At 32.3% G+C, this 26702-nt stretch overlaps 1 protein-coding gene and 1 pseudogene across 1 annotated transcript; one reads left to right on the forward strand and one right to left on the reverse strand.

Moving 5' to 3' along the window:
• Positions 1–22275, reverse strand: part of LOC127713995 (coiled-coil domain-containing protein 138-like) — a 39541-nt pseudogene extending 17266 nt beyond the window's left edge.
• Positions 8233–10135, forward strand: LOC127714203 (tripartite motif-containing protein 75-like). Its single transcript, XM_052220227.1, has one exon. It carries the CDS (start codon positions 8346–8348, stop codon positions 10065–10067), a length of 1722 nt encoding a protein of 573 aa, XP_052076187.1. The 5' UTR covers positions 8233–8345; the 3' UTR covers positions 10068–10135.
• Positions 22276–26702: the final 4427 nt, after the last annotated feature.

Genomic DNA, 26702 nt, shown 5'->3' on the forward strand with positions numbered 1-26702 from the left:
TACAATGATGAAATCTTATTCTAAGAAAATGAAGTACATTTCAAAAATTATTCATTTGCCAAATAGTTCTGGCATCATTGCAAATTATAATGAGGAGTTAAAACAAAAAGTTAAATTTGAAAATGCTGAAATCAAAGTTGAAAATGAGATAAAGACAAAAGTGTTTGATCTGGCCGTGATGCCTGATGGCAAACTCCTTCTTTCAAAGGAAACTTCTGATTTAGAACTTTTTAGCATGAATGGGGAAAGAGAATTGTTTCACTCTTTTTCTCCTTTCTTGACATGTGGTGTGTATGTTAGTAAAGATGAGATATTTGTGGGTGTTGCAAAATCTCTAGAGAAATCAAAGAAATATGAGGATGGTGGAATAGTTGTATTGGATATGAAGGGACAAGTAAAATACACATTTGGAAAAGAACTTAAATCTGGAAAACCATTCCTCACCTGTCCAACCAGGATTGTATCTAGTTCTGATATCATATGTGTAATTGACACTTTACAGAGAGTTGAAGACAATAATAGGCTTTTAAATGGTAGGATAGTTGGAATAAATCATAAGGGGGAGGAAAAGTGGTCAGATAAATCAGGATCTCCATTTGAATTGTTTTATCCACAAGATATAACATTTACCTCAGCAGGTCTAATTCTCACAAGTGATTATTTTGACAATTCAATACATGCAATAAATAAAGATGGGGATGTTACTGGGTGGGTCAGGATACAAGATATTGGTAATGCAATATATCCCATGTCTCTGTATATTACGTGTTGCTTAGTCTTTAGTTTTCTATGTTGTGTCATCTGTACTATTATTTGTCTGTTTGTCTTTTTATTTTTGGCCATGGCATTGTTAGTTTGTTTTCGATCTATGAGTTTGACTGTCCCTCTGGTATCTTTCGTCCCTCTTTTATGGGTTGGGTGTGGAACAAAAACATCCAAAAAAGAAGATAAGACTCATAAAATCTATTCATTCAAAATTTCTTAGTTTGTTTGATGCCATTTGATTTTTTATTAAAATCTTTATTTAAACTTTGTGCTTATTATTGTTTATGATATGTGATTACATTTTTGTACCAATTTGACAGTTTGGAAAACCATAATAGGCACCTAAACATCACAAAACAGCTTTCAACAATGGACAAGAGTCTACATTATATGACAGGCCCTATTTGAGGTTAGACATTTTTGTTAATATTGTCAACAGAGACAATTAAACACGTGTAATACAAATACAAAAATCTCAAAATAAACTAAAAACAAGAATCTAAGCTTTGGCAAAGAGATAGGTAGGACTAAGGCGTACTTTATTTAATTTAATCAACATTTTTTAAGAGATTAAGACTGACATCCCTTCATTCTTAAATTTTTAACTAGATTCCCTAAGGAATATTCTAGCACATATAGTTAAGTTAGTAAACATTAGGCAAAGTAGTTTCAGAAATGAAGATATTTTTTAAAAGTTAAAAATTACAACAATGGACACAAACTTATCATGCTAATGATGTCAAAAAGAAGGAAATAAAAACATAAGAATAAATTCTCAAACTTGTAAAAGATATCAGGAATCCTCAATGAGACTCTATATTGAGTGCCAATAATCTGCTGAATTCTATTACTGTGGATTCATTTATTTTCGTGGGTATCAATTTTCGTGGATAGAGAAAAAAAGACGTTTCGTGGTATACGTAAATTTGTGGATCGCTGATTACAAAAAAAAAAATTCAGATACGTAATTCGTGGATTTCTTTTTGATTTAGGTGATCATATAACCTCCTTGGTTTGATCAATAATAAAACAAACAAAAAAGCAGGAATTCATTGAAAAAGTTTTGAATTGTCAAAATCCTCGCTTGGTCATTCTAGGTTAAAAATTTCTTTGAAAACTTCTATTACAATAATGGACAGAGACAACTAATTATTTGTTTGTTTTACAATTTATAAATACTTGTCGGAATTTTATAAGGCATTCCAAACTCTATGATTGAAAGCTCATTTCCCTAATCACGATATAATAAACAGTCATATAAGTAAAAGGTGTGAAAATAAATGTTCCTGTCATAAACAATATTACCTAGGGCAATATCCCAATACTTAATCCTATTGATGTTTAATCACCAGTAAACCAAACTATGACACGGTAATTAACAACTTGCAGTTATTTTCCATAAACAGTTTTAATCAATTTTAAAAAGTAAATGATCACTGATATTCCATATATTTATTATTGATTTAATCAAAATACTTGTATCTTCTTTCAATAAAAACACGTGTTATGTTACAATGTTTATTGCTAGTCAACACTATACTAGAACTGCATAACATAACCAGAAATAAACATCCGACCCCATACACATTTCTCGGGATTATTCTTCGTTGAATTCTTAAATTCGTGGTTTACTGTGACCCACGAAACCCACGAAAATTGGTATACCACGAATAAAAATGAATCCACAGTATATAGCTTGATAACAATTTCAAGGTAAATATACCCTGTTTATCATAACAGGAAGCTTTATTTCTCTAATATTAAAATTTGAGGTGGATTTGCTGTTAAAGATTACAGGTATCTAAAAAATAGACCAAACCATGAAAAATGAACATTGATCAATGAACCATTAAAAACTACATGATACATGTCAAACATACATGTACACCTTATGAATAATATAATTGACCTATTCCAAATAGAATAGAAGAAACAGCCTAGTCAGGAAAACTTAACAGTGTCCAATGAACAAAGGTTAGATGATAAATGTCAAACAGGAAACCAAATCTTGCAACTACTGTTATAAATTAAGATATAAAGTCACCATAAAAATTAGAATACTACAAAATCTAGATAATCATGGGCACATCATTGTAAGATATATTTCAAACAAGAAATTATGTAAGAATATATCGGTAGGTCAAATAAGGGAGCCTATATATATTTAAACTATAATTCCAGTTGCAGCTGTTGAAATAATCCAACTGATTGTTGCTATTTTCATGAAAATGTTGTATTTGAGAATTAAGATATAATAAAATGCTCCGCAGGGCGCAGCTTGATACGACAGCAGAGGTCGAACCCTGAACAGTTGGGGCAAGTATGGACACAACATTCAAGCTTGATACAGCTCTGAATTTGGATTGTGATTAAATATTTGACACAGCATAGGTTTCTGACACAGAATGAATGTGGTCTAAGAACTTAAAAATTTTAAATTGGACATTCACCTATTATGGTCCAATATCCAAAATCTAAATACATGGTTAGATTCAGCATATCAAAGAACCCCAAGAATTAAATTTTTGATGAAATCAAACAAAGTTTAATTTTGGACCCTTTTGACCTCAATGTGGACAAAGTTGATAATGGGGCCCAAAAATCAAAATTCTAAATACATGGTTAGATTCAGCATATCAAAGAACCCCATATATTCAATTTTTGTTGAAATCAAACAAAGTTTAATTTTGGACCCCGATTTGGACCAACTTGAAAACGGGGCCCATAATCAAAAATCAAAATACATGTTTAGATTCAGCATATCAAAGAACCCTAAGAATTCAGTTTTTGTTAAAATCAAACTAAGTTTAATTTTGGACCCTTTGGACCTTAATGTAGACCAATTTGAAAACGGAACCAAAAATTAAGAATCTAAATACACGGTTAGATTCGGCATATCAAAGACCCCCAATAATTCAATTTTTGATGAAATCAAACAAAGTTTAATTTTGGACCCTTTGGACCTCAATGTGGACCAATTTAAAAACGGGGCCCAAAATCCAAAAACCTAAATACACGGTTAGATTCAGCATATTAAAGAACCCCAAGAATTCAAGAATAAAACCCCATTGAAATTGGTCAAGAAATAAGCAATTTATACGAAGTAACTTCTTTTGCACAATACTGTGCAATTAAATATTTCTTGCTATTGCGCAATACTGTACAATTGACAATTTCTTGCTATTGCGCAATATTGTGCTATTGGATATTTCTTGCTATTGCGCAATACTGTGCAAATGAAGATTTCTTGCTATTGCGCAATACTGTGCAATTGAAGATTTCTTGCTATTGCGCAATACTGTGCAATTGAAGATTTCTTGCTATTGTGCAATACTGTGCAATTGAAAATTTCTTGCTATTGCACAATACTTATTATATAATAATTTACACATCCTGTTTGGTGTGTATCTCCTACCATATCATTATTATTTGCTTTTAAATATAAATCAGAAATAACCAACTTAAAATGGAAAATTTTAAAACAAAAAAAAAAGGAAAAAAAAAAAAAATAACCCCCCCAAATTTTTTGAACCCCCTTATGATTCATCACCCCCAAACTCAATCCAAGCCTTCCCTTTGTGGTATGGTACCTTGCAGTACAATTTCAGAGAGATCCATACACTTGAACACAAGTTATTGTCTGGAAACTAGAAAAATGTGTTTTTTTGGCCCCTTTTTGGCCCCCCAATTCCTCAACGTTTCGGCAATTACCCCCAAACTCAATTCCAGCTTTACCTTTGTGATATGGAACCTTGCAGTACAATTTCAGAAAGATCCATACACTTACACACAAGTTATTGTCATGAAACTAGAAAAATGCTTGTTCTTGCCCTTTTTTTGGCCCCCGTATTCCTAAAATTTTGAGGCAATAACCCCCAAAATCAATACCAGCATTCCTTTTGTGATATGGAACCTTGTGGTACAATGTCAGAGAGATCCATACACTAACACACAAGTTATGTCTGCAAGTTACAAAAATGCTTATTTTTGGCCCCTTTTTGGCCCCTAATTCCTTTACTGTTGGTACCATAACCCCCAAAATCAATCATAACCTTCCTTTTGTGGTATTGAACCTTGTGGTAAAATTTCATAGAGATCCATTCACTTAAACTAAAGTTAGAGTGCGAAAACCAATGTGTCTTCGGACGACGCCGGACGACGACGACAACGACGCCAACGTCATACCAATATACGACCACAAAAATTTTTTTGCGGTCGTATAAAAAAGGACATGTGGTATGATTGCCAATGCGACAACTCCTCCCAAGAGACCAAATGACACAGAAATTAACAGCTATAGGTCACTGTACGGCCTTCAACAATGAGGAAAGCCCATACTGCATAGTTATCTATAAAAAAAAACTCTGAAATTACAAATGTAAAACAATTCAAACGAGAAAACAATCAGCCTAATTTAAGTACAAACTAATTAACAAAAAACAAATATATAACACAAGGATAACTACTGAATTACAGGCTCCCGACTTAGGACAGCACATACATACATAACGTGGCAGGGTTAAACATGTCAGCAGGATCCTCAACGTTCCCTAACCTGTGACAGTGATATAACAGTACAATGTAAGAACAAACTACAATAAACTGTTATCATAGAGATATGTCTCGCTTTGTTGAAATTTCGATTTTGCAAATGTTGAAAATAATATAGCAACACTTTAACATGCAAGTTTTACAAATATTCAAAGTCAATGAACCATGACTGAAGGTACATGGCTAAACAATCTCCATGGAAATAAGATGTGCCAATGCTAATACAATTGCATTCCAAATACAATTGACTTATCATAAGTAGTTCCCTTTAAACAAACCTAAATATAAACTAAAACATGTAAACTAAGCAAAATTTCAAAGTCAATAAACCCTAATTGAGGGGGCGGGGTCAAATAATTTCCATGGTAATAAGATGTGCCAATGCTAATACAACTGCATACCAAATATCATTGACCAACTACTAGTGGTTCCCATAAACCGACCTAATCACAAACTAATACATGAAAACTAAGCACAAATTTCAAAGTCAATAGACAATGACTGAGGGGCTGGGGCCAAATAATCTCCATGGAAATGAGATATGCCAATGCTTATACAACCGCATACCAATTCTCATTAACTTACCACTAGTGGTTCCCCATAAACTGACCTAATCACAAACTAATACTTGAAAACATAGCAAAAGATTTAAAGTCAATAGACCATAACTGAGGGGGCGGCCAATTAAACTCCATGGTAATGAGATGTGCCAATACTTATACAACTGTATACCAAATATCTTTTACTTACCATAAACTAGACCTAATCACAAACTTATACATTGTTTACGCCGCCACAGCCAACACCGGAAACAGCATACCTATGTCACCCTTTTTGACTCCTTCAAGCAAGACTAAAATGAGTTGAAAAAGGCTTAACTCATCAGATGGATACAAAAAGAAATACAGCTAACAACAACTCACAGTGGCCATGTCCGGATGATAAATGCCAAACAGGAATGCATATTTAACAACTGCTGTTAATGTTTAAATGTACAAAAATACATATAACGCAGGAATATTAATATGAATTACATGCAGAGAATTATTTAACAAGTGCATTAAATATGATACAATTTCACCACATAATTCAGAATACAACAAATCTAGATAATCATGGGCATATCACCATATTTGTAAGATATATTTCAAACAAGAAATTATGTAAGAATACATCAGTATATCTAATAAGGTAACCTGTAGAATAACCCCTATTTTTAAATTATCATTCCAGTTGCAGCTGTTGTATTCAGCCTAATGATTGTTGCTTTTTTCATTAAAACGTTGTCATTTGAGAATTAATAGTCTGTTGTGGAATATTGACATATTATATTGATTGATTGATTGTTGGTTGCTTAACGTCCAGTGGCAAATATTTCATGCATATTCAGGACGAGAACAAATTAACAATAAATACAATAGGTTACTAAGGTTCTGTAATAGAGGCGTCAAGGATTTAGGTCGGGGAAATTCAGACTGCCACGGGAAATGATGGTATATTGGATAGGGACAGAAATTTAGCCTTGCAACAGGTCACCTACGGACCCCTCATAGAGTTGTTGCCAGGGTTCTTAACGTGCAAAGAGCATGGCAGTCTCTTTACACGGGTATCGGATTTAACGTCCCCATTCTGACCAGACGTGGCTGCAAATTTATACATCCAGCACAGCCAAACGGACGCCCCACTTTGACAAGGGTTTTAATGCTGGTCGAAGGAAGACCAATGGTGACCATACTTCTATTCCCCAGTCACCATTGGGGGTTAGACATATTATAAGATTTTCATGTGAAGAGTAAATAGATAGATAGTGACCACATTGCCACAATTTTATATAATAGTTAAAAAGTATGAAAATTCAGATATTCCTGCAAAAACAGTGTTGTATTAAAACTAAATGTGTTACATATAAAATTTGTGCAGTGTTCAGCTGATGGCCTTGAGATTAATTCAAAATAAACATAAAATTAAAGTAGATTATATATAGCCTTATCTACTTAATACCTTAATTTAATCTTTAAAATTCAACCAATTTTAATTTGCTCTTTAGGTTGGCCTCAAACATCTGATTTAATCAATAGATGATAAAAACTATCTCTAACATATTGTACTTTATCATGTGATCATTTGACGAAATTGGACCTAATGCAGTGTCCTATATACTTATTCATGTGATCGTGCAAGGTCAAGGAGCAAGGAATAGGGAATGCAAAATAAAAATAAAATATTTATCTACCTCATACCTTTCAATCTTTGAAAGTCAACCTATTTCTAATTTGCTCTTTGGACAGGCAATAATTTGACACATTTGTTTTAATCAGTAAATGATAAAAACTATTTCTAACATATTCTTCAAATAAACTTTATCATATGTTCATGGGACAAAATTGAACTTCATGCAGTGTCATATATACTTATTCATGTGATCAAGCCCAGTCAAGGACTATATGGACCTCCATGTCATATGACATCAAAGGTAAATCTCAAAAGTTATTTCATAAGAAAATGATATACACATTTTTATCTAATGGATGTTGTGAAATGTTTTTCAGAAAAATCTTATCAAAATTTTTACTCTATTTCTGAATGTATTTTCATACAGGTAACATTTTTTTGGACAGAGTATAGGATTTACTTCTTTTCATATTGTTAGTTTATTGCTTGACAATTCATTGATTTAGTTAAAATAAATGATTGAATTTATGATATGTTTTTCATTTAAAAGTAAACTTGCGTTGAAAGACAACTTTTCATACAATGTACTCTTCCATGTAAAACAAATAACAACTAAGTAGAAAAGTAACATAGCACATTTTTTGAAAAGAAATCTTCTTTGAAACATTTAAAAATGTTTATATCTAACTATGTTTTGATATGTAATATTGTAAACATGATTTTCAATCAATTTCAGATTAAACAGTCAAAAACTGAAATTGTCCTCAATGTGGATGTAATATTTGCTATTGGAAATAAAGAAATAATCAATAAATCAATCGAAGACTGTCAAATCTGTCATTGACTCCTTTTACATCATGGCATTGAAACAATCTCCATTGAATAAGGAGGTAAAAATCCCTTCTCTGTGTCAAATGTGCGATGAATCTTCAAACATAAAATGGATGTGTATCGAATGTGATTTATCTTTTTGTGCAGAATGTGAATTGAAATTTCATAAAAAGAGCAAGACCTTAGCAGGACATAACAAAATTGATATTGAACAATGTGGGAAGGAGAACATTGCTAAAGCGATTCATAAAGCAGGACTTAAGAATATGAACTGTAAATTACATTCCGATCTCATTTGTGTTCTGTTTTGTCAAAATTGTCAGCAACCAGTATGCACAAACTGTGTATTAACAAATTCACATGAAGAACATAAGCTTTTTTCAATTAGTGATGTTTATGATGAAAAACTATATGAAATGGAAGATTTTCATAAAAGGGTCCAAAAAGATATTCTTTTTTGTTCACAGGTCCAAAGTGAACTAAAACAGATTCTTGACGGTGGAATGAAACGATACAGTGAACAAAAGGACATATTGTTATCAAAAGAAACGGATTTAATTACAGAATCTCAAAAAAATACAAAAGCTCTTTTAGATGAAGTTGATTCTGAATGGAAGACCTTAGAAGGATCATTAACACAAGAGATAAATGTAATGAAAACCATAAAGGATCAAATTGAAAAAGAAAGAGAAACTTTCAGCAATGTTTCATCTCCTACTGAAATGTTAACCAGACTTTATCCTTCCTCTGAAAATAAGCATTCACCAAAGAAATCAATTCACCAAATGATTCTAAAACAAATTTCTTATAATCCAAAATATGAAATAACACAAAATGACATCCAACAGATATTAAAACATTTCCTTCAGAAAGAAAAAGGTCTAGCATTTCAAATGAAAAAATCTTATCCAACAAAACTAAAAGATGTATCCAAAGTTTTGTTACTGGACAATAATCAGGCTTTAATTGCGAGTGAAAAAGATAAAATTGTTCAGAAAATTAATTTTGACAATAAGGATATAAAAGTTTTGAAAACATTATCTGAAACAAGAGCATATGACATGGCCAAGGTGCAAAATGGTGATATTATCATCTCTGTCCAAGAAAGCCAATTAAAATTGTTTAGCGAAAAGGACACCATAGAACCATTTCATTCATTTTCCCCACTGAAAACATTTGGTATCCATGTAAACAAAGATAATGAAATTCTTGTTGGGATAAGTACTGGATTGCCAGACAGAGAAGAGGAAATCTCAAAACCAGGAAAAATTGTGGTTCTGAATTCTGAAGGAAGTGTTAAAAGGACATATGAATATGACAAGAAATCCCATTCAAAAGAATTCTGTTTATGCACATGTCCTACAAGAATAGTAACAAATCCAGACAAGTCAATCAGTTTTATTGACATACTTACAAAAAATAAACATGGAACATATGATGGCAGAATTGTGAATATAGATCAAGAAGGGAAACTTATGTGGACATATGAAGAGAAATATGGTTTTCGTCCTACAGAAATAGCAATGATGAATACTGCAGGTTGTCTTTTAGTTGTGTCAGCTGGACGTGCTTTCCATATTCTATCCCAAAATGGTAGTGTTATTACAAAGTCAAATAATTTTAACATTAAAGACATTACAGAAATAAGCTTAGCTGTTGACAAAGAAATGAAGTTATATGTAGGAGAAAAGAACCATCGTAACACATATCGGCCATATGTTAAAATTCACATTCTTGAGTTCACATAATGCATATGATTTTGAAATTTAAAAAAATGGGCAGTTTTCTTTTCTTTTCTTAATTTTTCAATGTTTTCTGCTTGTACACCAATTTTTTTTTCCTTTTATAATATTTTCTATTCTTATACAATAATTTTATGCCCCCGCAGTAGCAGAGGGGGGGGCATTAAGTTTTACCCTTGTCTGTCTGTCCGTACGTCCCTACGTTACGAAATTGGTTTCCGTTCTCTAACTTTAGTTTGCCTCAACCAAATGTTATGAAACTTATACACAATGCTTATTACCACAAAACACATATCAAGTTTGAATTTGGTGGCGTCACTTTTACCTTACAAGAGTTATGCCCTTTACAAATAGGGAAAATTGCTGAATTTTTCGTTTGCATTCTCTAACTTAAGTTTGCCTCAACCAAATGTTATGAAACTTATACACAATGCTTATTACCACAAAACACAGATCAAGTTTGAATTTGGGTGGCTTCACTTTTATCTTTCTAGATTTATGCCCCTTTACAAATGGAAAAAATGCTGAATTTTTCATTTCCGTTCTCTAACTTAAGTTGGCCTCAACCAAATGTTGTGATTCTTGTACACAATGCTTATTACCACAAAACACAGATCAAGTTTGAATTTTGGTGGCTTCACTTTTACCTTTCTAGATTTATGCCCCTTTACAAATGGAAAAAGTGCTGAATTTTTCATTTCCGTTCTCTAACTTAAGTTTGCCTCAACCAAATGTTATGAAACTTATACACAATGCTTATTACCACAAAACTCAGATCAAGTATGAAGTTGGGTAGCGTCACTTTTATCATTCTTGAGTTATGTCCCTTTATAAGGTTTTATGCAAGCAGGGGCATCATCTGTGTCCCATGGACACATTCCCCATTTATTTTTATTTTTACATAAAAAGGAAATGCTGTTTTAATTCAATGACACAACATACCTTCATTCACTTCCACAAATCACAAAGCAAAGAAACAGTGCAATACTTGATAAGGGTATCACAGCATAGTAGCCATTGAATACACATTGATTGTCTAAATGTGCATCTGGTGTTGCAAAATTTGTACCATTAATGTTATTTAATACTACCACTGGGTAGATACCTCTAGATCTGCTGGTGAACTGTTAGTCCCTAAGGGTATCACCGACCCAGTAGCCAGTACATGTACTTCTGTACTGGCATGTAAATATGTATATTGTTTTATTGAAATTCACTGTAACAAAATTTTGGAAAGTATGGCTTTACTTTTCGTCCTGTTTGGGTTTTATCAGCTCTTCAAACTTTTGTAATAGGTTTTTGATTTTTAACTATATTGGCCTCGAGCATCACTGAAGAGACTATATTGGCCTCGAGCATCACTGAAGAGACATTCAATGTCGAATTGCACATCTGGTGCAGTAACATTTTTACCAGTAATGTTATAACTACCACTGGGTCAATACCTCTGCTGGTGGACTGTTTGTTCCAGAGGGTATCACGAGTACATGTACTTCTGTACTGGAATGTAAATACAGAATCTGATATTGTTTTATTGAAATTTGCTGTAATAAATTTTTGGAAATCATTTTAAATTAAGGAATGGATCTCCCTCATGCATAGCTCTGTTTCCTTGTTCAGATTTGGTTTTACTATTCATTCTGTTTGGTTTTATCAGCTCTATCTTCAACATTTGTTTGTATAAGGTTTTGAATTTTCAAATATATATTGGCCTTGATCATCACTGAAGAGACATTGATGGCCAAAATGCTCATCTGGTGCATTAAAATTTGTACCATTATTGTTATTGCTGTTCTGCATATCAAAAATTTGTAAAGAGTTCCATGAAATCCTGTGTCTCTCCTGTGATTGCTGCTGTCAGTGTAAAGTGTAATGTTGAGTCTGTTAATAATACAGAATTTAAACCAAAAAAGTAAATTTTCTTTAGCTGCTATTTCTTGATCTTTCAGATAAGCTTCTCTCCAAAATTCATAACATTCATCGTGTCAAAAAATTTCTTATCCCAAACTGTCTGTCAATATTTACTGCAAAAAGTCAGTAAAATTCCAAAAATAAATAAATGAATAATTTCTAAATTTGCTCTGGATACTGTCTTTAGCCATGTTTTGTCATAAAAATGCTTATCAAAATTTCGGAAAATTCCATAAAGGTTTGACAATGTTATTGATTATTAAAAAAAGACTTAACCCCAGACTAACCCTATATGTTGATGGCAACGGAATCTAGGAGCGCTGTGTCTTACTCATAAATGTGACAGGCTCGATAATAAATGAGACCTAGGTGGCAGACATATCATTATATCCATAACCACAGTATAAAATCAAGATAACAAAATTACTAAGTTAGCAAATATTTATACCTGATAAAAGTTGTAAGATTACACATTAAACCTTTGTACAAAGGATCTGTATGATACAAACTTATAGAGGGACTGTTTCAAGATATGTCAATAATTGTACAAAACATTATTTTCTTTCTTTAGAAATCAAACGATTTAGTATCTTTTGACAGCTGCACAGTATTCAATGCCTGTTGTTATAAATGAGAAGCTAAAAAAAATATTCAAATCAAGCCTGTAGCCAGGATGTACCTAGAGGGAGGGTTTTTTTGTTTGTTGTTTTTTTCGGTGGGGGTGGTGATGACTTTAATACATGTAGTCAAACCTCCATCTGAGTCTTGCGTTTGATAATCTTTGAAGTATTTTTTAAGTTTTTATAAAGGGGGTTACTTCGAAACACCCCTGGATAAGAGTATACAAATTTACTTTATTTTTTCATGAGTTTTGAGATTGTCCCTCGTTCATATTTGTCTCCCTATATTGAAAGATAAAACTGTTTGTCACTCAAAATGTTTCCATTCAATTAAAAATGGCCTCTTCTAAGTCTGGGGAAGGTTGTTCTACAATTCCTTCAAAATGTCAGATTTGTGACAATTCTTCTGTCTTAAAATGGATGTGTGAATGTGTTCAGAGTGTGATTTATACTTTTGTGCTGACTGTGAATTAAAATTCCATAGCAAAAATAAAATTTTGTCAGAACATACTAAAATTGACATTGAAAAATGCGGCACTGAAAATATCACTGAAATAATTCTTAAAGCTGAACTTGGGAGCGCAACATGTGAATCACATTCCAAACAAAAATGTGATCTATTTTGCAAAGACTGTCATAACCCAATCTGCAAAATTTGTGTTTCAACAACCTCACATAAAAACCATGAAGTTGCATCAATAGATGACATGTTCCAAGAGAGAACCATTGAAAAAAAAGGTTTTCAAAACAGAACTGAATCATATATTAATCATTATACTCAAACTACAAATGAACTGAAATATATGCTTGAAAAGGCAACAGAAAAATACAACAGTACAAGAAAGAACATTTTATGTACAGAAAGACAGTTACTTTCTGAAACTAAAGTATATTTTAGATCGCTTGTTGAAGAAATAAAATCTGAATGGGAGAATATTGAAAAAATGGTGAAGGATGAAATGAAAGAAGTTGATCGAGTAAAAGGCCTGTTTGTTTAGGAAGATGAAATTTTATCTCAGGAACTACACCATTTAAGATGCTAACTAAAAAATATCCAAAAAATTTGTATTATAACGTTAATAACTCAGTTTATCACCAGAAACTTCAACAATCTTTTTTTACAATATTGGAAGAGACTAGAAGGAAGACACTGTCCAATGAAATTGGATATCAATTTACCTGCAATTTGTTGAAAGGTCCCAATTTTAAGCAAGTTACTTCGTTTGAAACAAAACTTAGAGGCATTTCAAAACTTATATTAATGGATAATAGTAAGGCAGTAATAGCTAGTTACAAAGATGAAATTCTGCAGAAAATTCAGTTTGAAAAATCTGAAGTAAAAGTTGAACAGGAATTATCAAAAACAAAAGTTTTCGATATGGACATCATGCCTAATGGTGATGTTCTGCTATCAGTACAAGAATGTGAGTTAAAACTGTTAAAGCAGAATGATATTGTATTGCATGCACCTTTCCATTCATTTTCTCCGGTAAAATCATTTGGGATCCATGTTAGCAAAGAAAATGAAATTCTAGTTGGGATAAGTGCTGGATTTCCCAATGAAGTGGACGAAGTATCAAAACCAGGAAAAATCGTGGTTTTGAATTCCAAAGGAAATATCAAAAGAATACATGAATTTGACCAGGATAAATCTCGTAAACAATTGAGTGTATGTCCGACGAGAATAGTGACAAACCAAGACAATACAATCTGCTTTATAGACATTTTTAAAAAGGCACATTATGGAGACTATTATGGAAAAAAGTTAGAAAATAAAGGAAGGGTTGTGGGAATAGATCAGAATGGAGAGTTAAAATGGACAAATCATGGTACTGATTTTCAAGAGGAATCAAGTTATTTTCTATGTCCTGAAGATATCGCAGTAATTAATTCAGTTGGATGCATTTTAATTTATGATGCTCCATATAGATATGGAAAGACTTTCCACATTATATCACAAAGTGGTAGTGCTATTGGATATTCTGAATTGGATCTTATCAACCTGGGCTATGATTTAGGAAGTCTAGCAATTGACAAAGACAAAAAGTTATATGTGGGGAGTGATAACACATATCATAATGCAAAGATTCATATTTTAGAGTTTATATATCAGTACAAAACGGCATTTCCATTTCTTTTCATAAAGAAATATAAAAAATTAAAAAATGTACTATTAACTTTAGCTGTATTTATTTATTACAAAACTTTCAGTCTAAAATCTACCCCTACATCAAACATCTCCACTTTTTTTACCCCTAAATCAAACAACTCCACATTATTACCCCTTACATCCAACATCTCCACATAATTACCCCTTACATCCAACATCTCCACATTATTACACCTTACATCCAACATCTCCACGCTTTTACCCCCTATATCAAACATCTCCACTTTTTTAACCCCTATATCAAACATCTCCACATTTCTACCCCCTATATCCAACATATCCACTTTTTTATCCCAGTGTTCTCCCCAGAAATTTTGGATAGCATCACACTTGGCATAAAAAAATAAACTGTATTTTTTTTCAATGTCATTTGATGCGTCGTGGTGGTGCTCTATTTCCTTTATGTTATATATGTTTATATTGTTCAATTCATAACTGAGAATACAATTAAACTTTAACCATGATAACAGTTGTTTCAGTTTATGTTTTCTATATTCATTTATAGTTACAGAATTATTTTGTTCCTCTTGGGCCAAATAAAAATATGTGTGTGGTTCCAGTTACCCTACCTACTCAACTAAATGAATGAATGAATGGATGAATGAATGCATGGTTTATTATAGTACAACCTGTATATATACATTACAAAATATCTAGCAAAAAAAAAAGAACTGGTTTTTATACAAAAAGGGAATAGAAAGTATCATATAGCAATACAATTTCAATTAAAAAACTTTTTTCTTTATCATGTCTATGAAATTCATTGTTTCATGGTACTCAATGAATTGGTTCCAGTTGTTTCTTTATATCAAAATGATATATATTTTTAACAAAGTTAAGCTACTTTAGTCATTATATTAAAACGTTGTATTTTCAAAAAGAATACATTTAGCAAAGATATCTAATAAATAGTCTGTTAATGCGTGTGGAATGTGTAGTTTTCTCTTTTGTGATCATTTTTTTTTTCTGTCTACTGTGCCATTTGTGCATCTGTAGTTATTATTGTAAAAATACGGAATTTTGTCATATCTGGTCCGGTTCCGATCCATAGTTTACACAAATATTTCAATGGCGGCAGAAGAAAAATTTACGAAAATAAACAATGTTTGATAAGAGATTGGGAATGAATATGACGCTTTTAATGCATTAAATGGATGAAACATCAACTAAAGCTAAAGAAGTATCAAACCTAATTAACTCAAAATCAAAATGTTTAATACACGCTCTTGATTAACTAGTAGTACCGGAAATGAAAGAAAGTAATTTTTTAAAAGTTGTAAAAATATACGACCTAACCTCTTTTCTAAAGAGAGAAATCGTTTGTATCTTTGAATTTGGATTATGCAAACGTAGAGTTTACATTGTTTTTCGATTTTCTGATTACATTTTCTCCATGTCAAATTTGCGATTGGACCACATGGTATTATTCATGTCACAAGTGTCAGTTTGGGGTATTCGTATCCATTCAGTTATCACCCAAAGGGCAATTAACACCTATTTAATCACTCTAAATTGCCTCTATTGTCCGATTTGAAGGGATTACAATTAAAGGTGATATAATTTTTATGATCACAAGCGGTACTTAGATGAAAGTTCAAAATTTAGGACATGGTTTTGCGATATAGAGACAAGAAAAAAAGCATCCTCAAAATAATTATAGCGTCGTGGAAATTTTTATAGCATCACGGGACAAAAATAAAGCGTCTCAGTGCCGCGACGCTAAAACGGCCTGGGGAGAACACTGTATCCCCTATATCAAACATCTCTATTTTTTTAACCCCCTTTATCAAACATCTCCACTTTTTTACCCCCTATATCCAACATATCCACTTCTTTATCCCCTGTATCAAACATCTCCACTTTTTTATCCCCTGTATCAAACATCTCCACCTTTTTATCCCCTGTATCAAACATCTCCACTTTTTTATCCCCTGTGTCAAACATCTCCATTTTTTTACCCCACATATCAAACATCTCTGCTTTTTAACCATTTATATCCCCCTCTTCTTCCATGAGAATTAAACCCACAATACCTTGAATATAGACAATAACTGTTTAGTGTCTTTAAATATCAGCTGTATTTGTACAAGGCTAAGAAACAGGTGTAATGCGAGCTTTATTGTCTTTATCCTGCAATTAATTCTGTATATTGTTTGTGCTTTAAAAGACACAAAAACTCACATTTTTTGCATTTATTTTCGATTGAGGCCCACGTTGTAATATTAAAATCACACATTCAGCTGGAGACGGGTTCGCAAAAGAAGAATCTCGAATGGTCAACAATAATACATCGCTCAAAGTGAATAATTATCTATTTTAACATAAAAACTAATTTCAACAGTAAAAACAAATAACAAAACATTGTACAATTTGAAACAGAAGTGTACGAGTTGTCCTACGCTTCAGAATTTTGAACTGAACTTGACATTCACTTAACATGCATGCTGAAATTGACATGGTTGATTTTGTTACACATGTACACATTCAAGTTTTGAAATCGATGATTGTCGTCGTAGAAAATACTGCTGTTCATGTTTGTCTGTTATCAGAAAATTCGTTTAATTCTTATTGCTTGAAAGATATGTTTGAAAACAAACAGAACGTATAAAAGTGATCGTTAGTTCGCATAAGGTCAAACAATACGTCATTGGAATGCGACTGCAATACACATTCTGGGGTCACGCAGGTTCATACAACACTCGTCAACAGCAATACACAAACGTAGTCCGGCAGTGGGCGGAGCTTTAAAGCGATATCTGTATAGTATACAGATACAGCATAGCGATATCTGTAGGGCTGTATCTGTATAGTAAGACACCCAATTGCAGGATAAAAATAAGTTAAGCTTTTTTACAAAGTCCAAGTTTAAATATGAGTTGACAGGTCACAGTAAGCAGTTGGAACCCTTGGCCTAAACGAGACATGAATAAATTTTAAATTGAACTCGAAAGATATAACATCAACAACTTTCCATGAAGGACAAAAACATTCAGAATATATAGCTAAAGACAACCACAATAAAGTTTCTGACTTGGGACAGGCACTTTAATTTGTGGCAAGGGTTATGCTGTTCACAATTTTTGTGTATCTTCTATAGTAATTGTCCCAAACGTAAAAAAATGTAAAAATTATCGTCTAAGGGCAACAACTCCTATAAGTCTTCAACTAGCAATTTCAGCCATGGTGACATATTTGTTATTTAAATTTCTCTCTATCTATTACAGTTTTCAAGATAATAGGCTATGACGCAACAAAACTAAAGTGATCAAAGGAACTCGGTTAGGCAGACATGTACCCCTTACAATCATTTCATACACCACATATAGTTATTCTATTCATTATCTTATCTGAGAAACAGACTTAACCATGAAAACATTACACTAATGCTTGACCCATGAAAATTAGACAGACAAACCTGCCAGAAGGACATATACACCAATAAATCATTTTATACACCAAATATAGTTGGCTTAATGCTTAAAGTACAGTTTTTACCTGAGAAGCAAACCTTACAATGAAAACATAACATTGACCAATGAACCATGAAAATGAGGTCAAGGTCAGATGAACTCTGCCAGACAGACATGTACACATTGCAATCATTCCATACATCAAATAGAATAAACATATCTGAGAATAGATATACTATGAAAACATACCATTGACCAATGAACCATGAAAATGAAATTGAGGTCAGGTGAACACTGTCTAAGGCACATGTACACCATGCAAGGATTCCATATATACCAAAGGTGGTTATCCTATTACTCATAATAAGTGAGAAATTTACATTACAAAAAAAAACTATACAGTTTTTTAAGCAGTTGCAGAACTATGAAAATAAGGTGAAGGACAATGGACATATCACAGACCATTCAGGGGGCCATAAAAGTCACCTTATCTTACCAGGCTGTTATTGTACGATATATATAGGGAAAAACCTGATTATATGTTTATCCTACCATTTCTGGGTTTTTCCCTCCATCCCTTTTAAAATTAGGAGTTGTGGTAGGATTGCCAATGAGACAACTATCCACTAGAGTCCAAATGACATAGATGTCAGCAATTATAGGTCAAGATACATCCTTCAACAATGAGTAAAACCCATACCCCATAGAAAGCTATAAAAGTCCCCTACATTCCAAAATTTAAAACAATTCAAATGAGAAAACCAACATCCTGATTAGATTCAAAACAAGCGACGTAGACAGTTTTGCACTTGGTTATCCTAAAGAAAGCTAGCTTGATAAGTTTGCTGTACTACTGTGATGTCCTTTATAACTCCTCCTCACTCTTTGTTAAATGGTTTGCCTCATGTCTTAAATATAAATAAGAAGATGTGGTATGAGTGCCAATGAGAAAACTCTCCATCCAAGTCACAATGTGTAAAAAGTAAACAATTATAGGTCAAAGTACAGCTTTCAACACGGAGCCTTGGCTCACACAGAACAGCAAGCTATAAAGGGCCCAAAAATGACTAGTGTAAAACAATTCAAACAGGAAAACCAACGGTCTAATCTATATAAAAAACAAGAAGAAAAACACTTATGAACCACACCAACAAACGACAACCACTGAACAACAGGTATTAAAGCCTTGATACAAGAATTATGTAGCAACTACACAGGGTGATATAGGTGCAAGTAGGTTACTATACATGTATGTGCAGGGAAGTATGACAAATCTAAATACCTGTTCCATCACTTTAAGTTTCTCTCTGACTTCATGTTCAGTTATGGTTTTAACTTTGGCTGATGAGATGGCCACAATTCTTTCTCTTTCTTTAACTTTTTCTTCCCTTTCATGTATCTTCTTGTTTTCCATCTTGAAAGGTTTACACAAAATATTAAATATAATAAATCTTTCATCGGAAAATATTTAAAACCAAACGATCAAAAAAAGTTTTTACACATGACAAAAACTCTTCCCTGAATACATGTGGTGAAAAAAGGTGTGCAGATAACATACAAATAGGGATTATACATGGTCAACTACGGTAGTGCACACATAAAACTGGTTTAACCCTACACCTTTTTGTGCCTGTACTATCAGACAATCTGGACTATATGTCCTTCATTATTTTTTGTCTTTGTTTGTACCTTTCCCCTATTTTTGAGGAGTCAGTGGTCTGTCTGGTCTGTTTTATTGTTCAAATCATTTTATAACTCCTTTTATTTTTTCCCCTGTATTATATATGCTTCTATCAATATTGAAGTTTATTAGATAGTACTGAGTTATTTCCCATTGACCATAATTAATATAATGTTTGACTTTGACAATAATCTACTTTGAATGTAATAACTGCATTTCCATTTCCGGAGATAAATTAACATCCTATACAATATGCAATTTATTGAATGCAGGTGATTGTAAATTGGATAGTATATGACACAGATTTTAATCAGAATGTACTAACCTCCAAGGACCAGAAATCATCTTTTTTCACACTGAATACCTAAGTGATATTTGATAAAATTTTATGTGTGTACAGTAGGTTCAGATGAAGTGAATATCCATAAATATAATACTACCTTTAACTTATCACTAATAACTTGAAGTTCTTTATATATATCTTTGATGTTTTCTTCTTTAGATTTATTGAACTCATCTAGAAAAAATACTACATATTGTAAATTCAGAAATTATTGCAATCTTTTTATTAAGCAAAACTGCAACTATATTAGTTTCAGAATAAGAAAAACTTGCATTCATAATTTCAGTAGTGGTTTTCCTTCACAAAATATTTCCAATTGCATCAGTTAGATCTCCCATTTTTTACCAGTAACCAAAGATTAGCAATTATAAATGCATGCTTTAATTTTTGAATTTAAAGAATTACACCAAAGCTTTTTTTCTTCATGGAGATCCATGGTTGGCAGGAGTCAATCATTACTTACTACCCTTATATGTAGGTGTCTATAAGATATATGAAGCTTTTTAATCACCTGTAATTGGGATAGGCACATGAACAAGAGTCATAGTTTAATGAGTTTCTAAAGATCTCAACCCTGCCTCTTTTTCAAATCTCCAACAGGAGAATGGCAAAATTGAGCATAAAAGAACGTTATATAAAAATAAATAAAGTAAAAACTTACCTGATGTTCAGTGGTTGTCATTTGTTGATGTGGTTCATAGGTGTTTCTCGTTTCTCGTTTTTTGTATAGATTAGACAGTTGGTTTTCCTGTTTGAATGGTTTACACTAGTCATTTTTGGAGCCCTTTAAAGCTTGCTGTTCGGTGTGAGCCAAGGCTCTGTGTTGAAGGCCATACTTTGACCTATAATGGTTTACTTTAACAAATTGTGACTTTGATGGAGAGCTGTCTCATTGGCACTCATACCACATCTTCTTATATCTATTTGATAATGGTACAAATGATTGCAGAACTTTTGGTCTCCAGTGTTGTTTGGTTGCTGTCTCAATGGTATTTACCCAAAACTTTCTTTTATTGATATCAGTACCAAGATGTCTTTCTGGTCGCTGTGTCACCAAATATGGGCTTTGCTCATTGTTGAAGGCTGTATGGTGACCTATAGTTGTTAATTTCTGTGTCATTTGGTCTCTTGTGAAGAATTGTCTCATTGGCAATCATACCACATCTTCTTTTTTGTTTGTTATCAGTTTTTAACATTATTATTGTTTTCATTAACTAAACTATACCTTCATCAGCAGAGTGATCAGAGTGGTAATGGTTTCTCTTTTTTCTCTGATGTTTAGGATTTTTTCGTTGTTTTGCTTCATTCAGGTAGAAATCTGACAAACTATCTGACTCAATGATTTGTCCTTGTGGATTGTCATCTGGTGGATTAATAGGAGTCACTGTGGAATCTGAAAATAAATAGAGTGCTTAATGGCTTAGTATACATTTATTTTAAATAGCATTCTAGAAAACAGATTGCTTGATTGGTGATTGCCTTATGCCCCATTAGCACAAAAAGGCTATATTGCAGCTAGAGCTATTTCAAATATTATAATAAGACGGTTTTTTTTAAATCTCCTAGTAAACAGAAACTTTACAAATAACTATTTGCTGCTATAATTCATAGAGCCAATTTGGGGAAACCAAATAAAATATTAAACCTTATAACTAAAATATTGTGAAAAAGGTCTATACATGTATAAAATGTATGTGAAAAAGCTCATCAAAGATACTAGGCTGATAATTTGGTACGTCAGATGCACACTTCATCTACATAAAACTTATCACAGTTGGAAGGCCTTTAATCAAATCCAAAGTAGAAAAGCTTTAAAAAAAGAAAATTTCTGAAAATTGTGCCAAATACAGCTATAAAGGCAATCTATGCATAATGCTAGAAAAAGATTAGTGTTTCGAATAACTCAACATTTATATAGAAGCAAATTTTACAGAAAATTAACATATAAATGATATTTCATGTCAACACAAAAGTGATGACTACTGGGGTTGTGATATCCTAGGGGATGAAACGTTTACCAGCAGTGTTATTGACCCAGTCAATAGAAACAGATACTATGCTTAAAATATGGTAGGCCATGCATTTATTCTACATAAATATCTGGCTGACCAGTACCACTTGAATCAAAACATTTGGAAGGTAACTTGAAGCTTTTACTTGATGGTGCTGCTGTAGGTAATAACTCAAGTTTTTACTTGATGGTGCTCATGTAGGTAATAATACATGTTATCTGATGTGGATATGTAGATATAGAAAAATATCAGCCCGCGAGCCAGAATATGAAGATAAATGTCGAGTGAGCGTAGCGAACGAGCCATTTAGCTTCATATTCTGTCGAGGGGGCTGATATTTTTCAATATCTATACATTTCACATTCAGATAACATTTTTATCATCTTTCAAAGCAATGTTTTTTATCAAAATTTCCTTTTTCAATAATTTCGCGGGAATTGTTATTACCAGAGTGTCTCTGTTATTACTAGGCAACACACGTCATCAAAATATTAAACCGCGCATACACCTTGTGGCCAAAATACGCAGGGTAAAATATTCCCATTAACTAGAGGAAGAAAAATGTTTCGTGTACATGATAATGCATATATGAGAGTATAATATTTGAAGATGAAACAAAAAAAAGAAATATTAAAGATTATATTGAAAGATCGTAGTATTTCATATCACCAGAAGAAGAAAATTTCTACTCGCTGAGTGCTGAACAGCATACGCTTCATAGAAAAATTCCAGAAACGCATCAAAATGCTGTTTGTTTTCAAGACTAAAAGTACACATATATTTAATTAATCAATTTTTATTATAAGTTTTACTGTGAATTTTATGTTCACTATAAATGTTTTTCATAATTTAAACTGCCACCCCCGCATTGTTGACATTTGTATCGATAGATTGATCTCAATACAGGTCAGATCAATAGTTCAAATTAGGTCAAATAGTTCAGTTCTGAAAAAAAGTAGTCCCGGCAGAGCTTATCAAGACTGCCGTCGACACCATTTTATCAACATCTCGTTTCAGAATGTAAAGTAATTTTAGGAAAAAAGAAATGGTTCATTGTAAAAAATGTACTGCAAGTGTAATTTATTTTATTAAAAAAAATTATTTGGTGACTTATCACCATTACAATACAAGGCAATATGTTGGGAGAATTTGTTGATAAGTCCTGCTCACTTGATAATGTCTCCTCACTTGCACGCGCTAACTGGATACGAGTTTTACAGATATGTTTAGGAAGCTAATTTAGCGGTAGGGAAGGATGATAACTCAAGCTTATCTGTCACTAGGTGCTTTTCTTCTATTATATTTTAATGGTTTAGTCATTTGAGATTTTGATTTCAGATCTTTTTTAGTCTCAGATAAATTAATTAACAACTATTTTGAATCAAGTAGACATATTTAGAAATAACATTTGTAATAGACACTTGTCTAAAAGTTTGTTGCAGGCTATATTGTTATGTTGGTTGACCTTAAGATCCCTGTATGAAATATTCCACACAGAATGTACACGGAATATAGTAGGAATATTGCATTGAATTCCTACCAGAAAAGAGTTATATTCTAGTCAGACAGTAGTAGGAATCCAAACAGAAAATAGCCGAAAAATTTAAATAAGCAGGAATTTCTTAGTAGGAATATTGTATATTCCTACATGGAATATTCAAATTAGCAGGAATAATTTGGCGGGAAAATAAAATTCCTACTAGAAAACCTGGTAGGAATTTTCCAAAATTCCACCTAGAAAAAAATATTTTCTTGTAGGATTCTAAAAATATACAAAATGTAAGTGTATATTTACAAATACACAACTGGGTCAATCATTTAAGTTTGAATCTCAACAACAAAGAACAAAGGAAATGCATGGAATATATTCATTTAAAAAAAGTTGACTTTTGAAATCATTGATGTATGATGAAACTGTGATATATCCAACCTAGAAATTGTGTTATATATGTATTTGGGCAAAAATGTTGATTAGATGACATTGAAGAGTTATGAACAAATAATGTGTAAAATTATGCACTATTGTTGAATTAAGTGATTACTAAATATATTGGCAAACAGATCAAACATTTCATCTTAAAAGTATAAACATTACCTTCAGTCTACATGAGCCATATTTTCTCATATTTCAATATTGTAGTTGTTTAACCCTTGCAGCATATTGTGTTCCAACACAACTTTTCATTTTTCTACCCTCCAACTTTTGAATTTGTGAACTGGAACTTGTTTGCATTTAACACAGCAAAATTTGTATCATTAGCAATCAAGAATCCAGTTTAAGATAATTAAAAAGATTCCATGTAGAAAGATTTTCTAGTAGGAATAAATTAATTCTGGTAGGAATCTTGTAGTAGGAAAATGAATAATCTTATCATATTTTCTGTCCAAATTCCCACTTAAGATTTTCAAAACAGAAAAAATCCATTCAGACTTTTAAAATTCCAGCTAGATGGTAGGATTTTGCAAGTGGAGAAAATAAAAAATCCAGTCAGAATTTTGTTCATTTTCCATGTCCGCCTACTTTCTATATAGAATCTTTGATTCTAGGTGGATTCATACTACATTCCTTCTAGTGTCTAGGTGGAATCCTATTTCTTTTTTCGTACGGGTAGACTGTGTGCAAATTTTGAAGTTTTTTCATCTTTTTGCGACGTCATAATATTTTTATTCATTCTCTCAAATATTTGGAACCAAAAGTTGCACATGAAAAGTGTAGATTTTTTCTACTTTGACCTTTACTACTGATCAGTGTAACATACATTTTTATTCATTATATTATATATTTGGTACTTTTTATAGTCAAATAGCTACAAGTGCCGTTCCTAAGAAATACACTATTTCAATATTTTTCTCAACTCAGCTAAACCTTAGTTCATGTAATACTAGGGACAAAATCTGTTTAAAGTAACTTTATTTATGTTTATTTCACAGTTTTTATTCTATTTATTCAATAGAAACCCAATTTTATGATTTCTTTGTATAACTGATGAAAATGTGATACAGGAAATGTTTGGAATATGCCAGTTTAACTATTTGCCACTGGCCAATATGCCAATACTATGCGACATAAAAAATGAGCTGTAGCTTCACTATCGATGGTCGCAATCCTTAAAGTAAGACATCATTTTAATCGACATAATGTACAGATTCAGAAAAGTAGAGAATGTTTTATATATCGCATACAAAGTTTTGCTTAAGGGTGCTATAAACAGTTTCGTATAAAAAAAACTAGGGGTTATTCCCCGACTAAAAATAACCATGGAGGGAAATCCCTTTTTATTCATATAATTGGTGAAAAAGTATCATGTTTTTGGTATTTGATCGTAAAAATTAGTTAATTAGTTTTCAATTTAAACAGGTTGAATGATTAAAATAATTTTAAAAATTAGATTAAATATACATGTTTTGAGTGGAGACAACACTGTAAACATCCTGTTTTTTTGGCAGTGAAAATTGAAAACTTATTTGCAGCCACTGTAGCTCTTTTCGAAGCAGGAAACCGTACCCTGAAACAAGATTTTTATTAAAGGCCAGGTAAAAACCTATGAATTTCATACAGTTTTGATTATGGGAAATGTGCCTGTATCATGTTTACATGGGTATGCACATGACCTGATTTCAGGTTTTTTATGTTCAGATTAGGCAACTTTTTCCCCATTTTCTCTGGATAAAACTTTTTTACTATATTAAAAGTACAGTATATTTTTATTTCAATATAAACTAGAGAAAATTCTGATTCTATTAATATCTAGTTTTATACAAGTATCTTTATTAACCATTCCACCACTAAGGGTCACTTCGGCATGGTCCCTTAAAATATGACGTCATAGAAAAAAACTGTTGATTGCACCCTCACAACTTTACGGAAATATCAGAGTGATTATAAACAAAGATTCTGTGACGGGCAACTTATAATATCCGTGTTTTAAAGATTTTAATGATATTAAGCCAGTCCAGTTCAAACTATGATCACGTGGTACAATTCTCATTTACATATTATGAATATTAATTAGCAAAAGTACTACTAATTTCTGGCTATAAGGCCCCGACTGAAATACAAATGTAAAACAATTCAAACGAGAAAACTAACGGCCTAATTTATGTACAAAATAATGAACGAAAAACAAATATGTAACACAGCAACAAATGACAACCACTGATTTACCGGTTCCTGACATGGGACAGGCACATACAGAATGTGGCGGAGTTAAACTAGTTTAAAAGTGCCAACCCTCCCCTATCCTAGCTGGGACAGTAGTGTAACAGTACAACATAAGAACAAACTATAAAAATCAGTTGAAAAAGGCTTAATTCATCAGATGGATACAAATCGAAATACATCTAACAAAAACACAAAGTGGAAGTGGACGGGTACTTGTACATGTGAATAACAACAAAAAAACACTAAGTACAGATCTGAGAGTACTCGCAGTTATCATAGATATCTGTAGGTCACTTCGCTTATGATCTGCACCATAGCCTATCATAGGAGCC

Source organism: Mytilus californianus, unplaced genomic scaffold (genome assembly GCF_021869535.1).
Source record: "Mytilus californianus isolate M0D057914Y unplaced genomic scaffold, xbMytCali1.0.p SCAF_9, whole genome shotgun sequence".
In the NCBI taxonomy this organism is placed as follows: Eukaryota; Metazoa; Mollusca; class Bivalvia; order Mytilida; family Mytilidae; genus Mytilus; species Mytilus californianus.

Coding starts and splice junctions, on each gene's coding strand:
- LOC127714203 (XM_052220227.1), top strand. CDS start 8,346: ATGGCATTGAAACAATCTCCATTGAATAAGGAGGTAAAAATCCCTTCT.